Raw genomic sequence first — 17,354 nt, forward strand, 5'->3', positions numbered from 1 at the left:
CAAAGGCATTGGTGTTCCCACACCAGGCTGTACTGCAGCCAGTCAGCACACTTTCCACCACACGTTTATAGAAGTTTGCCAAGATTTTTCATAACGTGCTGAACCTCCGCAGACTCCTGAGGAAGCAGAGGTGCTGCCATGCTTTCTTCACAATTATATTTATATGATGGGTCCAGGACAGGTCCTCTGAAATAGTGACACCCGAGAATTTAAAGTTACTCGCTCTCCCTACCTCTGATCCTCCGATGATTACTGGCTCATGAACCTATAGTTTCTCTCTACTAAAGTCTACGATCAGTTCCTTGGTCTTACTGACATTGAGTGAGAGGTTGTTGTTATTACACCACTCAGCCAAGTTTTCAATACCCCTCCTGCATGCTGATTCATTACCTCCTTTGAACAGCCCACAAACATGGCGTCGTCAGTAAGCTTGTATATGGAGTTGGAACTGTACTTAGCCACACAGTCATCGGTGTAAAGCGAGTAGAGCGGGGGGCTAAGCACATATCCCTGTGGTGTTCTTGTGCTGATGGAGATTGTGGAGGAGATGTTTTTGCCAATCCAGACTGACTGGAATCTACAAGTGAGGAAATCCAGGATCCGAATGCACAAGGGGATATTGAGGCCCAGGTCTTGGAGTTTATCTCTGACCGTTCTAATGCCCCACCCAGTCCCAAGGTCTCAGCTCCTCACAACTGCCTCTTCTAAGAACTGCAGGTTCTCTTTCAGAGGACATCCTCAAAATTCGAAGTCTTCAAAATGGCAGCATCCATCATTAAGGACCCCCATCACCCAGGACATGCCCCCTTCTCAGTGCTACCATCCGCGAGGATGGAAGGCACACATTCAATGTTTTAGGAACAGCTTCTTCCCCTCTGCCATCGGATTTCTGAATGGGCAATGAACCCACGGGCACTACCTCCTTATTGTTTTTGGCTCCCTTTTTGCACAACCTATTTGACTTAATATTTTAAATTTACGGTATATACTGTATATATTTCTTATTGTAGTTGATAGTTTTTATGCATTGCAATGTACTGCTGCTGCAAAGATAAATACTTCAGAGCAAATGCCAGAGATATTAAACCAGATTCTGAGTCTGACAATGTCGTACTTCACCCAATCTTCTCCTCTCAGTTATCCTCCACAAGCCCTCCCACCCTCGCTTCCTGTGATCCTACGCCCATCATTTGAGCTGTTCCCTCTCCAAAATTACCGCAGTTAATCCCTCTCCTTCCCTTTTTATAACACATGCTCTCAGTATTTTTTTATTTGCATTTTGTCTTTTGCACGTTGGTTGCTTGTCATTGTTAATGTATAGTTTTTCATAAGTTCTGTTGTATTTATTTTTCCTGTAAATGCCTGAGAGAAAATGGATTTCAAGGTAGCATATGGTGACACACAGATAATTTGATAATAAATTAACTTTGATTTTGAATTGTTGAAAGCACGGCAGTGCTTCTACTTCCTTAGAAGTTTCCCAAGTTTTGGCATGACACCTAAAACTTCTACAAGCTCCTTTAGATGTGTGATGGAGAGTGGCTGATTGGCTGCATCACAGCCCAGTATGGAAACACCAATGCCCCTGAACGGAAAACCCTACAGAAGGTAATGGATATAGTCCAGTCCATCACAGGTATGGCCGTCCCCATTATTGAGCATGAATGTACCAAGCGCTGTCACAGGAAAGCAGCTTCCATCATCAGGGACCCCCACCACCCCGGCCATTCATTCTTCTCACTGCTGCCATCAGAAACAAGTTACAGGAGTCTCAGGGCCCACACCATCAGGTTCAGGAACAGTTATTACCCCTCAACCATCAGGCTCTTGAACCAGAGGAGATAACTTCACTCAACTTCACTTACCTCATCATGGAAATGTTCCCACAACCTATGGACTCACTTTCAAGGACTCTTCATCTCATGTTCTTGATATTTATTGCTTATCTATTTATTTATTTTTTCTCTTTTGTGCTTGCATAGTTTGTTGTCTTTTACACATTGGTTGTACGTCCATCCTGTTTGGTGTGGTCTTTCATTGATTCTATTGTGTCTCTTGGGTTTACTGTGTATGTCCGCAGGAAAACTTGTCTCAGGGTTGTGTATCTGTGATATTAAATTTACTTTGAACTTTGACTTGATAATAAACCTGCTTCTAAATTGACATGTAGTAAATTTGTTGAGAGAAGGATCTTGATTGGCAGTGTAACTAGGCCAAGGAATGAAAATGTTAGTTCAGAACACAAATGCTACAGCTCAGTACAGGCCATTCAGCCCACGATGTTTTGCTGACTCTTTATCCTACTCTGAGGTCAATCTAATCCTCCCTTCTACAAAGCCCAATATTTTTCTATCATCCATGTGCCTATCTAAGAGTCTCTTAAATGTCCCTAATGGACCTGCCTCTACCACCACCCCTGGCCAGGTGTTCCTCACACCCACCACTCTCTGTGTAAAAAAACCTACCTCTAACATCCCCCCTATACCTCCTTCCATCACCTTAAAATTAAGCACTCTGGTATTAGTTATTTGCCCTAGAAAATTGTTTCTAGCTATCCACTTATCAATGCCTCTTACTATTTCATACATGTTTATCAAGTCACCTCTCATCCTCCTTTGCTCCAGAGAGAAAAGCCCCAGCTCGCTCAACCTCTCCTCATAAGACACCCTCTCTAATCCAGGCAGCATCCTGGTGAATCTCCTCTGCACCCTCTCTGATCCAGGCAGCATCCTGGTGAATCTCCTCTGCACCCTCTCTAATCCAGGCAGCATCCTGGTAAATCGCCTCTGCACCCTCTCTAATCCAGGCAGCATCCTGGAGAATCTCCTCTGCACCCTCTCTAATCCAGGCAGCATCCTGGAGAATCTCCTCTGCACCCTCTCTAATCCAGGCAGCATCCTGGTGAATCTCCTCTGCACCCTCTCTAATCCAGGAAGCATCCTGGTGAATCTCCTCTGCACCCTCTCTAATCCAGACAGCATCCTGGTGAATCTCCTCTGCACCCTCTCTAATCCAGGCAGCATCCTGGTAAATACCATCTGCAATGAACTTTGATAATAACTTTAACTTTATTGCCCAGCTTCTTTCAATCACTCTCTCTCTCCAACTTCCAGACTCTCAACTTGTCATCTACCACAACCCTAAATCCCTTCCTTGATTCCCTCCTTTTCCCTTCTGCTCCAAATCCACAGTTCCAATTCTGCCCTCCTGCCTCCTTCCCTTTCTCCGACTATCACCCTATCCCACCCAATCACTTACTTTACCCCTGCCACCTGAGTCTCCTCCCACTTTTGACTTCTATTACTGTTTTCCGTCCTTTCCTCACCTCATATTCCCAATCATCTCCTACATGCCTCCGTCCACCAACCTCTTCCCCATCTCTTTCAGAATCGGAATCCCTTCCTTGCCAGTTTGTGAGACATCCCCGAACCGACTGTGGTTCAGTGCCAAGCACAAAACTAGAACAGATGACACAATCGCAACCAACAATTTACAAGATAATCGTGCAAACAGCCACGAGCAATCTACAAATAACAGAACGGTCTCATGTGCAAATGTCAATAATCAACTTAAACATATGAACAGACTCAATAGTTATCCACAGAACGAGGAGAGCAAGAAAGATGTTTTAACGGATGTTGTGCAGGGTCAGTCCAACACATGGGGGAGTTTCGTTGAGAAGCTGGACAGCAACAGAAAAGAAGCTCCAGAAACGACGTGTAGTCCTGGTGGTGATGGTCTTGAAATAACTTATTGCTTCATTAGCCAAGAACTTTCTGGTTGAAATATTACTCATAATCTGCCAGAGACGCATCTGTAAAATTAGATTTATAGAATACTACAGCACAGAAACAGGCCCTTTGGCCCATCTTGTCTGAGCTAAACTGTTATGCTGGCTAGTCCCATTGAGCCACACCTGAACCCCTCCCATCCATGTACCTATTCAAACTTCTCTTAAATGTTGCAATCAAATCTGTGTCCACTCTCTCACCACCCTCTGAGAGAAGAGGTTCCTTCTCAGTTTCCCTTAAATATTTCACCTTTCACCCTTAACCCATGCTCCCAAGTGCACTAAGTTCCTGGGTGTTCACATCACAGATGAACTCACCTGGTCCCTCAGTATCATCTTCCTCATAAGAAGACACTGTAGCGCCTCCACTTCCTGAGGAGCTTTAGTGAAATGAGTTTCTAGCCTCACCAACTCCGCGCCCCCTGCTCCGATCTTAACTGAACTTTACAGGGGTACCATTGAGAGCATCCTGACAAGCTGCATCTCCATCTGGTATGGGAGCAGCAGAGCATCGGACTGGACGTCCCTGCAAAGTACTGTGAGAACAGCCAAGAGGATCGTGGGGGCTCTCCCCATCATCCATCAGGGAGATTTATCAGGAGCACTGCATACATGGGGCCCTTAGCATTATCGAGGATCCCACCCATCCATCCTCTTTGACTTCCTGCATCAGGCAGGAGACACCGATGCACAAAGACAAGAACAGTCAAGGTGGGAAACAGCTTCTTTCTTCGCTGAGCTCCGTGCCGCATCACATTTGAAGTGTCACTGGTTAATTTGTTCTGTACTGTACAATATTTAATTTATGCACTTTACTTTGTTTATTTATGCATAATCCATTTGTAGATTTAATTCTTTCTTTCTTAGGTTATTGTGTGTTATGTTTACTACTGTGCTTTACACCCTGGTCCAGAGAAATGTCTCGTTTGACGGTATACAAGTAAATAGTTAAATGACAATAAACTTGACTTGTATGTATGCACTGTCAGATGACCCCCCCCCCAAGAGGACCACAGTCTTGCTGTGGTTTGAAGGCTTGCGTGCCTCAATGACCCAGACTGTTGGCTGGAGTCAGGGCTTTATGCTTTGGCTCTTGGTAGGGTCATGATGCGCCATCAATAACTCTCGGAGACCGGAGGCGAACGTTAGGTTTTTATTAGCTGTAAGAGACCACGATTAGTAGCAAGAGACCACCACACAACATCCTGGAGACTGAGGGAGGAGCAGTGCCTCCAATCGCCTTTATACCGGGGTCTGTGGGAGGAGCCACAGGAGCAATCAGCAGATGGGCGTGTCCAGACAGGTATATGTAGTTCACCACAGGTCACTCATGCCAAACAGGTCAAAGGGTAGAGGCCAGACTAAGAGGTCCATTGGTCCTCCAGGTTCGGGGGTTCAGCTCAGGGCTAACAACCCTGACTGGTAAAACAAAATTGTTACAGAAACAGAAATGAAGAGTCTTTGTGCTTTTCAAAGCACAAAGCTTAATCAAAGACTCCTCCCACCCCACCAGACATACTCTCGTCTCTCCTCTCCCAGAGTTTAGACAGATCCCAATAAAGTAATCGTAAATGTAGATAAGCTACCTGGTGGTGAATCTGTGGAATTCATTGCTACAGATGGCTGTGGAGGCCAAGTCATTGGGTATATTTAAAGTGGAAGTTGGTAGTGGTGTGTATTTAATATTTAAGCTATATTTGAGTAATTCTGTGTGTGTGTTATACATACAAATATATAAATTGTATTCATCATCACATTATCAGGTGACACTTGTGTGCCTGGCTTGAAGTGTGCGGCATCCGTTAGTCTCGCGAGACCATGGATCTGCGTTCTCTCCAGGGCGCAGGCCTGGGCAAGGTTGTATGGGAGACCGGCAGTTGCCCAAGCAGCAAGTCTCCGCTCTCCACCCCACCGATGTTGTCCAAGGGAAGGGCAAGGGCCGATACAGCTTGGCACCAGTGTCGTCGCAGGAGTTGCCAGAACGAGGTTGAAGACAACGTCGGACTGCCTTAGGGACTCCAGCTCCGAATTTGTCCTCAGGGTTTACTCCCGAAGCCTTTCCCATGAGTGGGTATGGCCGCAAGGCAGCGGATTTTTGAAATCAGAGTTTTCCCTCTCTTAGATGGACTGCCTTCCCAAGCTGATGAGCTCCATCTACCCGAAAGTAAACACAAAGTTAAGCTAGCATCTCAGACTCCCTTATCTTCCTTTGACTTAGTTTAATGTTTTGAAGTTACAAAACATAACAGACAGGTTCTTGATTAGTCAGGGTGTCAAAGGTTATGGGGCAAGGGCAGGAGAATGAGGTTAAGAGGGGTTATAAATCAGCCATGATGGAAGGATGAGAGCCGACTCAATGGGCTGAATGGCCTAGTTCATCTCATATGTTTTATGATCTTTGGGTCTTATATGAGCTTGGGAGTTACCAGTATCCAGGCAAGTGGAAGACAGTCTTATAACGTTAGCTTTATTTGTCACATACACATTGAAACATTGAAAAATAGAGTGAAATGTGTCATTTTCATCAACAACCAACACCATGGGATAGCCCACAAGTGTCGCAATGCTCCTTGCACTACTATAGTATGCCCACAACTCACTAACCCTAACCAGTACATTTTCAAAATGTGGGAATAAACCAGAGCACTGGGAAGATTCTCACAGGGCCACGGGGAGAACGTACAAACTTCTTACAGACAGTGGCTGGAATTGACTCCAGCTTGTTGGTTTCTGTATAGTGTTACATTAACCGCTACGCTACCCTGTCGCTCTTTATCACACCCTTGCCACTTGGGTGTTTAGATGTGAGAGTCCCATTAGTAACTTTATATGTTCAAAGCTAATTGGGACATCTATTACTTAAAAGCCAGACAGAAGAAGTTCAGTCCTGTTCATCATCTTCCCGTTAAAGGAGAGGGGAAAGGGTTAAGGAACCTTGGTAGTCAAGGGATGTTGAGCCTCATGTGAGGCATGTGATGGTTATAAGCACAAGAGGTTCTGCAGATGCTGGAAAGTTTGAGCAACAGGTAAAACGCTGGAGGAACTCAGCAGGTAAGGCAGCATCTTTGGAGGGGAATGAATAGATGACTTTTCAGGCCAAGACACTTCATCAGGACTGGAAAGGAAGGTGGAAGAAGCCAGAATAAGAAGTTGGGGGGAAGGGGAAGAAATACAAGCTGGCAGGTGATAGATGCAACCAGGTGAGTTGGAAGATAGGTGGATAGGTGAGGAAGGGGTTGAAGTAAGAAACTGGTGGGTGGGAGGTGGAACAGTTAAAGGACTGAAGAAGAAAAAACCTGATAAAAGAGGAAAGTGGATTATTGGAGAAAGGGAAGGGGGGAATCTCGGGGGTAGATGAGGAGAAGAAGGAGGTGATGGGTGTTGGTAACTGGGATTAATCAAATCTCCTGAGATGTTGGAGTACACTTCAGAGTGAAATCAGGAGGGCAAAAAGAGGATGCAATGTACCTCTGGTAGATAATTTAAAAGGATTCTACAGGTACACTTTAAACAAAAGGGTAATTAGAGGGAACATAGGTCCCGTTCAGGATCAATGTGCTCATCCAAATACAATAGGCTCAGGGAGACAATTTGGTCAGCATGGTCGAGAAGGGCTGAAGGGCCTTTTCTAATGCTGTATGACTTTATGACTTCTATGTCCTGCAGGGATGAGAAGGTTACCACTGATGAATACCTACATAACTCGAACCTTTGATTCTCTGTAGTGATGGGATCCGCTCCCATGGCTCACCGACCGGCTGTTTTTAGACATCCCAGGGATGCGGCCTAGAAGACAAGTACACCCTCGGCATTCCGGGTCTTTGCAGCCCTAGGGATGAGCCGATTCTAAGCTGGTGTTGCCAACTGAAGTGTCGCGGGAGAAGACGGAATACCGGGAACATCAGAGCAGGTGTCGGGTGTCTCTGTACTTGGCGAATTGCTCTCTCACTCTCTCTCTTTCTCTCGTTGGTGGGAGAAAGTTTGGTGGCCAAAAAAAAAAGCGTTGGCAGACTTTAACACCATATATTAGCAAGTTTGGTTTATGTCTCCCCTCTCACTGAGTGACACCTCTCTGTCCCTTTATTAGGGAGATAGAGAGAGAGAGAGAGCCTGTGACATGTCGAGTTGTTGGGTGAACGATAAGTTTTTGTTGTACTGCAGATCTTGGTCTTTCTTGGGGCTTTGCTATTGCTTGCTCAGTGGGTGGAGGGTGCTGATGTTTTCTGCTGAAGTGGGGGGGGGGCGGGGGAGAGAGAGCCATTGCTTTGCTGCTGCTTGTGTGCGGGAAATTACCTAGGGTTACTCATAGCCCTCTACTTTTCTAAGCTCCATGTACCTATCCAGGAGTCTCTTAAAAGACCCTTTCGTATCTGCCTCCATCACAGTTGCCAGCAGCCCATTCCACGCAGTCAACACTCTCTGCATAAAAAACATACCCCTGACATCTCCTCTGTACCTACTTCCAAGCACATTAAAAATGTGCCCTCTCGTGCTAGCCATTCCAGCCCTGGGAAAAAGCCTCTGACTATCCACACGATCAATGTCTCTCATCATCTTGTACACCTCTGTCAGGTCACCTCTCATCCTCCATCGCTTCGGGGAGAATAGGCCAAGTTCACTCAACCTATTCTCATACGGCATGCTCCCCAAACCAGGCAACATCCTTGAAAATCTCCTCTGCGCCCTTTCTATAGTTTCCACATCCTTCCTGTAATGAGACGACCAGAAATGAGCACAGTACTCCGAGTGGGGTCTGACCAGGGTCCTATATAACTGCAACATTACCTCTCGGCTCCTAAACTCAGTCCCATGGTTGATGAAGGCCAATACACCGTACGCTGCCTTAACCACAGAGTCAACCTGCGCAGCAGCTTTGAGTGTCCTATGGACTCAGACCCCAAGATCCCTCTGATCCTCCACACTGCCAAGAGGTTCTAACATTTTGACTGTTATTCATTCTTTGGGGCACTTTTCTATTTTCGTGGATATTTGCAAAGAACAAGAATTTCAGGTTGTATAATGTATACGTTCACTGATGTTAAATGGAATGATTGAATGATTGAGCTACTAATTATTAGGCCACATCTGGAGTATCGCATGCAGTTCTGGTCACCCCATTAAAGGAAGGATGTCGCGGCTTCGGAGAGGGTGCAGAAGAGGTAAGTGCTATCATGAGAGGTTGGGCAAACTTGGGTTGTTTTTATTGGAGTAGCGGAGCCTGAGGGCTGATTTAATAGAGATTATAAGGTTATGTATGGCAGGCATAGATAGACTGACAACATCCATTTCCCGAGATTGAAGTGCCTTATACCAAAGGGTGTGCATTTAGGGTGAGGGGGTAATTTCAAAGGAGATGTGTGGAGCTAGTTCTTTACACAGAGAATGATGGGTGCCTGGAATGTGCTGCCTGGGGTCATGGTACAGGCAGATACATTAGGGGCATTTAAAGATGTTTAGATAGGCACAGGAATGTGTGGAAAATGGAGGGTTATGGACATTGTGTGGGCAGAGGTGATTAGTTGGCCATTTGATTACTAGTTTATTTGGTTAGGCACAACATTGTGGGCCGAAGGGCCTGCTCCTGTGCTGTACTGGTCTGTGGTCTATCAATTGCCAGTCATTGAGAAGGAGGTGATGAGATTATTCACTCCAGTCCTTAGCTCCGCCAACCAGTGTGTGTGATGTCCTAGCTATTATTTGGTTCCTGGACAACATTAAAGGAGCTTGTTCAAAACATAAGGAACTGCAGATGCAGAACTGGCATCATCCATAGAGAGAGAAACAAGAGCCAACGTCACAGCTGGCAAACGCTTCATCAGGCTGGGAAGGAGAGTAAATAAGTTTGTATTCAGCTGCAGGGAGGATGGGAGGGAGGTGGATAGGATAAAGAGAAGCTTCTGAAATGTACCCCTGGGTAAATTTGTAACTGATGTACTCTGATCAATGAGTTAATGGGGGCAGTTTGGACCTAAGACTATAAGATAAAAGAACAGAATTGGGCCATTCAACCCATTGAGTCAATTCCTTTTTCCTCATAACCCTTAACTATCCCCTTACTGATCAAGAACCTACCAATCTTATAAGGGGTTTAATTGCTGTGATAATTGACACAAACACGCATTTCACTGCATGTTTCCATGAGACCATAAGACATAGGAGAAGAATCAAGCCATTCAGCCCATCGAGTCTGCTCCATTATTTCATCATGGCTGATTTCTTATCCCTCTCAACCCCATTGTCCTGCCTTCTCCCCATGATTTTTGATGCCCATTCTAATCATGAGGCTATCAGTCTCTGCCTTAAATGTACCAATGACGGCCTTCACAGCCGACAGTGGCAACAAATTCCACAGATTCACCACCCTCTGGCTGAACAAATTCCCCTTCATTGCTGTTTATTCAGGAGGGCAAATTTCTGAGGCTATTCCCTTGGATTCTGGACCCTCCTATGGAGCAAGATCACGGACTGTTGTCTATGAAAGCCAGGACGTGAGGAGATAAGGACAATTGCAGAGAAGGAACACGGGGGGGGGGGGGGGGGGCTGCATGGTCTCAGTTGTTGGTGTTACGAATGTGCCACAACTCTGAGGGGCCGAAGGGTACAAAGTAGCCCCCTCCTTTTTGAGGATCGCAAGATCGCTATTAATTCAGGTCTGGGACCCAGGAAGTGAGAGAGAGACACGAAGAATCCACAAGGGTTTGGAATGTGTCCTGGCCCCCAGAAAGGCGGAACCATTGATAACGGCTATTGTCTCTTGGAGGCAGAATTGTGTATTGAGTACTGTACTATTCATCGAAGCCCTTGGAATGACCAGAGTGGGCTGGTTGAGGGATTGCATCATCCCAACCTGACCGACATCTGAGACCCCGTGAGTGAGGATAAAAGAGGGTCTGGGGAACAACCCCTTCAGACGCACCAGGAGAGACGCTAGAAATCCCGTGACAGCGTTTAATAGCGACAGCCGGTGGGGGGCTCACGTGCGTCCTTTCCCTTTGCCGGGATTGGGGTCTTGCCATGGAAGAACGGCTTTAGCTAAAGGAGAAACCAACATCAATGGAACTCTGGAAGGATCGAAATCATAAAAAGAACAAGCTGGCAAGTTTCTAAAATCTGTCCCTCTCTCTCCAACCAAAAAGCTGCAGCCTGAATAAACTGAGTGACTTTTATATTTCTCTCGGACAATACATTATCCCCTAGACAACGGTAGAGCTTATTTCTTATTGATTATTATTATACCTGCACTTTTAGATTTAGTATTGACGACGTATATTATCTGTATGTTTGCATTGATATTATTTTTGTGTATTTTATCAATAAATACTGTTAAAAATAGTACCATCCGACTTCAATGGACCTCTCTACCTTTGTTGGTAAGTGACCCAGTTACGGGGTTCGTAACATTGGGCAAACCAGGCCCCCATGCCGCAGGCTCGCCTGTTGTAGCTGCCCGGGGGAGGAGATGCCAGATGCGGTGGGGGAGAGAGCTTGTGTCTGTGCTAGGTTGGGGCTGGCCCCTCCAGCCAGTGCTGCCCTCCAGTGTTCGCTCCCTGAAATCCTTGCTGGATTCCCTTCATCTGCAGCTGACCCACCCAGCATGTGATGGGGAACTGCTGCATGCTCATTCTTGCAGAAACCTGGCTCCAGGACAACCTCACATCCACCATCAATCTACAGGCCATGACGCTCAGGGACTTGGGCTATACTGTTTTTTTTCTGACTGCAGGTTGTTCTGCTATCATACCCATAGGTGCTGTGTGCTGTTGGTATCATGTTCTTCACCTTGGCCTGTTTCATTTACCTGTATTCACCGAGGCCATGGCTGACTGACAATTAAACATGAACTTCGACTCACTTTTCACTCTCATTTCCTAGTTTTCATGCTTTCCCTCCTAATTCTGATGAAGGGTCTTCAACCCGAGATGATAACTCTTGGTTCTCTTCCCACAAATGCTACCTGACCTGAGTGTCCCGGTACCCTCCCTTCTTACTTGAGGTCTGGTCTTTGCGTTGAACCAAGTCAGCCTGTCCTTGGATTCAATGCTAGTGCACTGAAAGGCAGAGGTCAGATGCCTATTGCGTGTGCAATATCCTGCTCCGGTGATGGGCTCTGGGGAGGAGGTGAGAGACCAGGAACACTTTGGATCTCAACCCTCAGCTGCCGGCCAGTTGGTTGACTTTATTTATTTAGAGGCACAGAGTGGATCAGGCCCTTCTGGCCCAACGAGCCGTGCTGCCCAGCAACCCACCTACTTAACCCTTTGCCTTGTCACAGGACAAGTTGCAATGATCAATTAACCTACCAGCCAGTAGGTCTTTGGACTGTGGTCACGAGGAGAACATAACAACTCCTTACAGTCAGCGCCGGGTTGAAATCTAAATTCAGACAGCCCAAACTGTAATAGTATTGCGCTAACTGCTACATTACTGTGGTGCCCTGTAGAACATCAGGGCAACCAGAACATAGAATCCAAGCTTCAACACCTGAGTCCTAGCTACAATTTGTAGATCACTCTGCCATGTCAGATCGCCACAATGGCCAAAGCTTCCGTTCACAAAAAGTCAATGGAACCACAGAGTTCAACTGATCCAGGGATCCAGCCCACACATGGTGCTCTTGATACCTTGGCCCAGTCAGGAATCACACTAGGCTGCTGTGTCTGAGGTTATGTCCACACTAGACCGGATAAATCCATAACCAAAGCTTTTTCTCTTCGTTTTGACCCTCCATCCACACTGAAACGGCATTTTCCTCTCCCGAAAATGGAGCTTTTCTAAAATGCCTTTCAGAGTGTGTAAATTTGAAAATGGTGATTGTGCAGAGCAGTGTGGACAGAGTATCCGGAGAAATCTAAAAATGCTGTCATGATGTGCCGGAACAGAAGGTGGCGCAGCGCGGCATTTCATTGTTTTCTTGAATACAACCTAACAATTTCAGAACAGACAGCAACGAGACTGAAGCCAGAAGATTTAGAAATGTACTCACCAAATACTTTGACCTATAACCTCCTGAATAAATAAGTATACTCACTTTGCCATTTTCTGTCCTTGCTCGTATGAAGGTGGTTTACCTATTTATGTAAGTACTTCTCTGACAATAGATGTGTAACAGCCTAATGTAACATTGTATGGAAATACAAGATAACACTGATGCAGACACGTTTATACATTTAACAAGGTGCTTTATTAATGCAACAGAGTTAGTCAGTTTTTCCAATGTTCGTTGTCAGCTGGGTCAATCTGTCCGTGAACTCCCTGTCGGTTGCTGCCGTACGCTCCAGTATTTGTTTTTTTTAGTTTTAAGTCCTCCTGCGTGAGAGCCAACAGCTGTCCATCATTTGGCAATTTCCTTTTCAGTTTTTCTGGTCTGTAACTGTACAAACGTGCACTTTCACAGTGAGATTTGACACCAAGTATGTTGCTTGTTTTCTGTAGCTATGTCCTGCGCATACCCAGTAGGAGGAGATTTGCCCAAATACCCGTTTTAATGTGGATGGAGGTATTTTCAAAAACGGTTGGTGTGGACGTCTATCGTTTTTACATGAAACCGGCATTTTCAAAATTATCTGGTCAGCGTGGACGTCGCCTTTATTGAATCTCTGTGTACAGTGTGCCTGGCCCAGCAAGGACATAATTAACACGCACAGCATTTTGTTGCTGCTTCTTTCTGCGAGGGATGGGGGAGCGATGGTCCGATTTCTGTCTGGCCTTCACTGCTTCGTCTCGGCGTCTGTCTGGATCAATATGATGCTGATTTGGACATCCTTTTCCCTTTAGATGGATGTTAACATCAACCATCCAACTGGTTGAAAATCCAGAACGGATTTGAATTGTCAGCTATGATAATGGTGTGTGTGTGTGTGTGTGTGTGTGAAAGAGGGATGAAGAGAGAGGGGATGGGAGGGAGGAAATACAAGAGAGGAAAAGAAATAGGGAGAGTAGAGAGGGAGAGTGGGAGAGCACAACGGATTGAGAAGGTGGAAGAAAGCAAGAGGAAGGGGCTGAGAGGGTGTGAGAAAGAGATAAAGAGGGCAAGTGAGGAAAACAAAGTGAGAGATACAGGGAGGGGAGCAAGAGAGAGAAGAAGATATTGAAAAGACTTAGGTAAATGTTAGGTGTTTGTCCTCAGACACCTTATAGTGTGTCTTATGCTCCTCGAAGAGTTTGGAGAGTTCCTCGATGTATTTCTGATGTAATGCATCAATGTCCTTTTGCGTTGGATTTTCCCTTCTCTCCACCTCTATCGGTCTGCCAACTGGAACAAAACACAGACATTACCTGAGCCTCTGAGCCGTGACAGAAGGCTTTACAAAATATGGTCCTGGCACCACTGCAGCAGTGAGTACAGGAGGAAGCAGCAATAGGGCAAATGCAAGCAGGCTTTTTCCACTGAGCGTGGGTAAGACTACAGCCAGAGGTCATGGGTTAAAGGTGAAATGTGAATTATTTAAGCGGAACCCGAGAGGGAACTTCTTCACTCAGAGACTGGTGTGCGTGTGGAGCGAGCTGCCAGCAGACTTGGCCTCCACGGCCTTCTGAGGTTAGCAGCCTGTTGTGCAAGGTTCCTGTGGGCACGACATCTGATCACTTAGCTGATCTCCCATGCCAGTCCCTCACCCCATTCCACAAACAAAATCCCAACCTTGCCCCGCAATCCGCTGAGAATTCCCAGGTGAGGAAATGTTTAAATGTGCAATTGTAGAGTTAAAGGTTAGCTTTATTATGCAGTGCAATGGTAGTGTAGAGGTTAGCGCAACACTATTACAGCTTGGGGTATCGGAGTTGGAGTTCAGTTCCGACGCTGTCTGTAAGTCACTTGTATGTCTTTCTCACGTGGGATTCCTCCGAATGCTCTGGTTTCCTCCCACAGTCTAAAGACATACCACTTCATAGGTTAATTGGTCTTTGTAAAATTGTTCTCCATTTAGGAAAGGATTAGATAGATGGATCGCAGGGCAGCGTGGCTCACTGGGCCAGTCTCATGCCATAGCAGGCAGCCATCGATCCCAGGGGATCATGGATTTGCACCCCTGTGTCCTCTCCAGGGCACAAGCCTGGGTGGGAAGATCTGCCCATACAGCGGGCTCCCGCTCTCCACATCACTGATGTAGTCCAAGGGAAGGGCAAACGCTGATACAGCTTGGCACCGGTGTCGGCGCAGAGGTTGCCAGAGTGAAGTTGTAAACAACATCAAACTGCCTTAGGGACCCCGGCTCCAGATTTCTTCTTCGGGGTTCACTCCCGAAGCCTTTCCCATGGGTGGGCATGGCCGCAAGGCAGCGGAGGCTTAAAATCAGAGTTTTCCCTCTCCTAGGTGGGCTGCTGTCCAAGGCTGATGAGCCCTACCTGCCAAATCTCTATGTAAGTGGATAAATACATTGAAGCTGAGGCTTTATAAGACCACATTTGTAGATTTGAGATCAGTTTTGGGTCTCTTCTCTAAAAAAGGATGTGCTGACCTTGGAGAGATTCCAGAGGAAGGTCACGAAAATGATTCTGGCAATGTAAAGGTTATCACATAGTGGCTTGCTGGAGTTTAGAAGAATGAGGGGTGGTGGGAGGGATCTCATTGAAACCTATCAAATATTGAAAGACAGATAGATATTGGAAGACCAAGATACAGTATGGAGCGTACATTTCCTACAGTGGGGGAGTCCAGGACCAGAGGGCACAGCCTCAGAATAGAACGATGTCACTTCAGAACAGAGATGAGGAGGAATTCCTTCAGCCAAGGATGTAAATCTGTGGAATTCATTGCCACAGCCGGCTATGGAGACCAGGTTATTGGGTATATTTAAGGTGGAGGTTGATAAATTCTTGATTAGTAAGGGTGTCAAGGGTTAGGGGCAGAAGACAGAACATTTGTGTTGAGAGGAATAATAAATCATCCATGATGGAATGATGGAACAGAACTGATGGGCCAAATGGCCTAATTCTGCTCCTGTCTTATGGAAACTTGCCGTGAAATGCATCAGTTGCATCAACAACCAATCAGCAGCCTGCAAGTCTTGCCTCGTTTGGTGCCAACAAACTTACTGTACGTCTTTAGAATGTGGGAGGAAACCAGTGCACATGGAGAAAAGCCACATGATCACAGGGAAGACCCACAAACTCCTTACAGGCAGTGGCGGAAAATGGAACTCCTATCACTGATCACTGGCGCTGTAAAGCCTGGCACTAAGCGCTATGCTACTGTGCTTACGTTGGGCACGTCTCAGACTGGGTTGGGCTGCGACCATTTCCTGATAAAAGTTAGTCTGGGAAATGCTCCCAGTGGAGTCCACATTACTTACCTACAGTATAGATGGGTTTCCGATATGGGATAAGTCCAAAGCTGTACTGGAAAACACCTCGGGCATGGAAAAGAGGGAGTGATACCCCCATCAGCTTCTGTAGTCGTTCCTGGACTCTCCTTAGAAATGATCCCTTGGGGTTCTTCACCTGGTCAAACACTTCATTCTCCCCGAATGAGAACACAGGAACAAGAGGGGCCCTGGTGTTAAAAGGCAGAGAGGGGTCAGTGTTATTCCAAAAGTAATTGACAACATGATTGGAAAAGTTTAGGATGATGAGGAGATGAAATCACTCTTTCAACAGTGGGACTGTGTATCCTGCATGCAGTTTGACAGAACTCTATTACAGGACCAGTTGGGTAAACAACCCACATATTCCAGGGTATAGTTGGGTAGGCATCCGACCCAGTCCAGAGAACCTCTGGGTAGACAGCCCACATATTCCAGGGTATAGTTGGGTAGGCATCCCACCCAGTCCAGAGAACCTCTGGGTAGACAACCCACATATTCCAGGGTATAGTTGGGTAGGCATCCCACCCAGTCCAGAGAACCTCTGGGTAGACAACCCACATATTCCAGGGTATAGTTGGGTAGGCATCCCACCCAGTCCAGAGAACCTCTGGGTAGACAACCCACATGTTCCAGGGTATAGTTGGGTAGGGCATCCCACTTATTCCAGGCACAGTGCAGTGTAAGGGACCACCACTTGATTTCTAGACATTCAAAGTTCAGCCATTTGTAAGAAATAGTTAACACACCAAACATCAACGAGGAGTAATATTCCTTACCCAAACTGCAGAGCAAGTTTGATAAAGCCCTTCCTCTCCTTTAGCTGAAGTGTGAATGCACCTGGCCTGGCGTCTAAGGCTTCTGGGGCTCCTCCAATGGCTATAATCGCCACATTACCACCCTCCTTTCTCCTCAATAAATACTTGGCACTCTCCTTATCAGATGGTACCAAACCTGGAACACATAAGGAAAATTCCCACATGAAGATTCCCATGGCAGTGAAGAGGAAGGAAGAACAGAAACATTTGAGGTGCAGGTGAAACCACACCTGGAGTAATGTGTGTAGTTCTGACCACCTGGGTACAGAAAGACATCATTAAGCTGAAAAGGGTCCGGTAAAAATTCACAAAGATGTTACTAGAACTGGAAGTTTGAGTTATGAGCTGAGATTGGGAACGCTGGGGGTGGGGGGAGATATTTCCTGAAGTGACAAAGACCGAGGGATGACCTTTCGTTTATAAAATCATGAGGCACGTGGGTAAGAT

The 17,354-nt window shown here is 46.2% G+C and overlaps 1 protein-coding gene across 2 annotated transcripts in view; it reads right to left on the reverse strand.

The window, feature by feature from the left end:
- Nucleotides 1-13,887: 13,887 nt before the first annotated feature.
- The window catches only part of mogat2 (monoacylglycerol O-acyltransferase 2), a 33,365-nt gene continuing 29,898 nt past the window's right edge, over nt 13,888-17,354 (reverse strand). For both annotated transcript variants that reach the window (XM_059963265.1, XM_059963264.1), the window contains 3 exons: nt 16,869-17,043; nt 16,081-16,280; nt 13,888-14,042 (listed from right to left, as the gene is read on the reverse strand). In XM_059963265.1, coding sequence (XP_059819248.1) covers nt 13,888-14,042; nt 16,081-16,280; nt 16,869-17,043 — 530 coding nt within the window. The remainder of the gene's footprint in view (nt 14,043-16,080; nt 16,281-16,868; nt 17,044-17,354) is intronic.

The sequence above is a fragment of the Hypanus sabinus genome, chromosome 3, assembly GCF_030144855.1.
Source record: "Hypanus sabinus isolate sHypSab1 chromosome 3, sHypSab1.hap1, whole genome shotgun sequence".
NCBI classification, from domain to species: domain Eukaryota; kingdom Metazoa; phylum Chordata; class Chondrichthyes; order Myliobatiformes; family Dasyatidae; genus Hypanus; species Hypanus sabinus.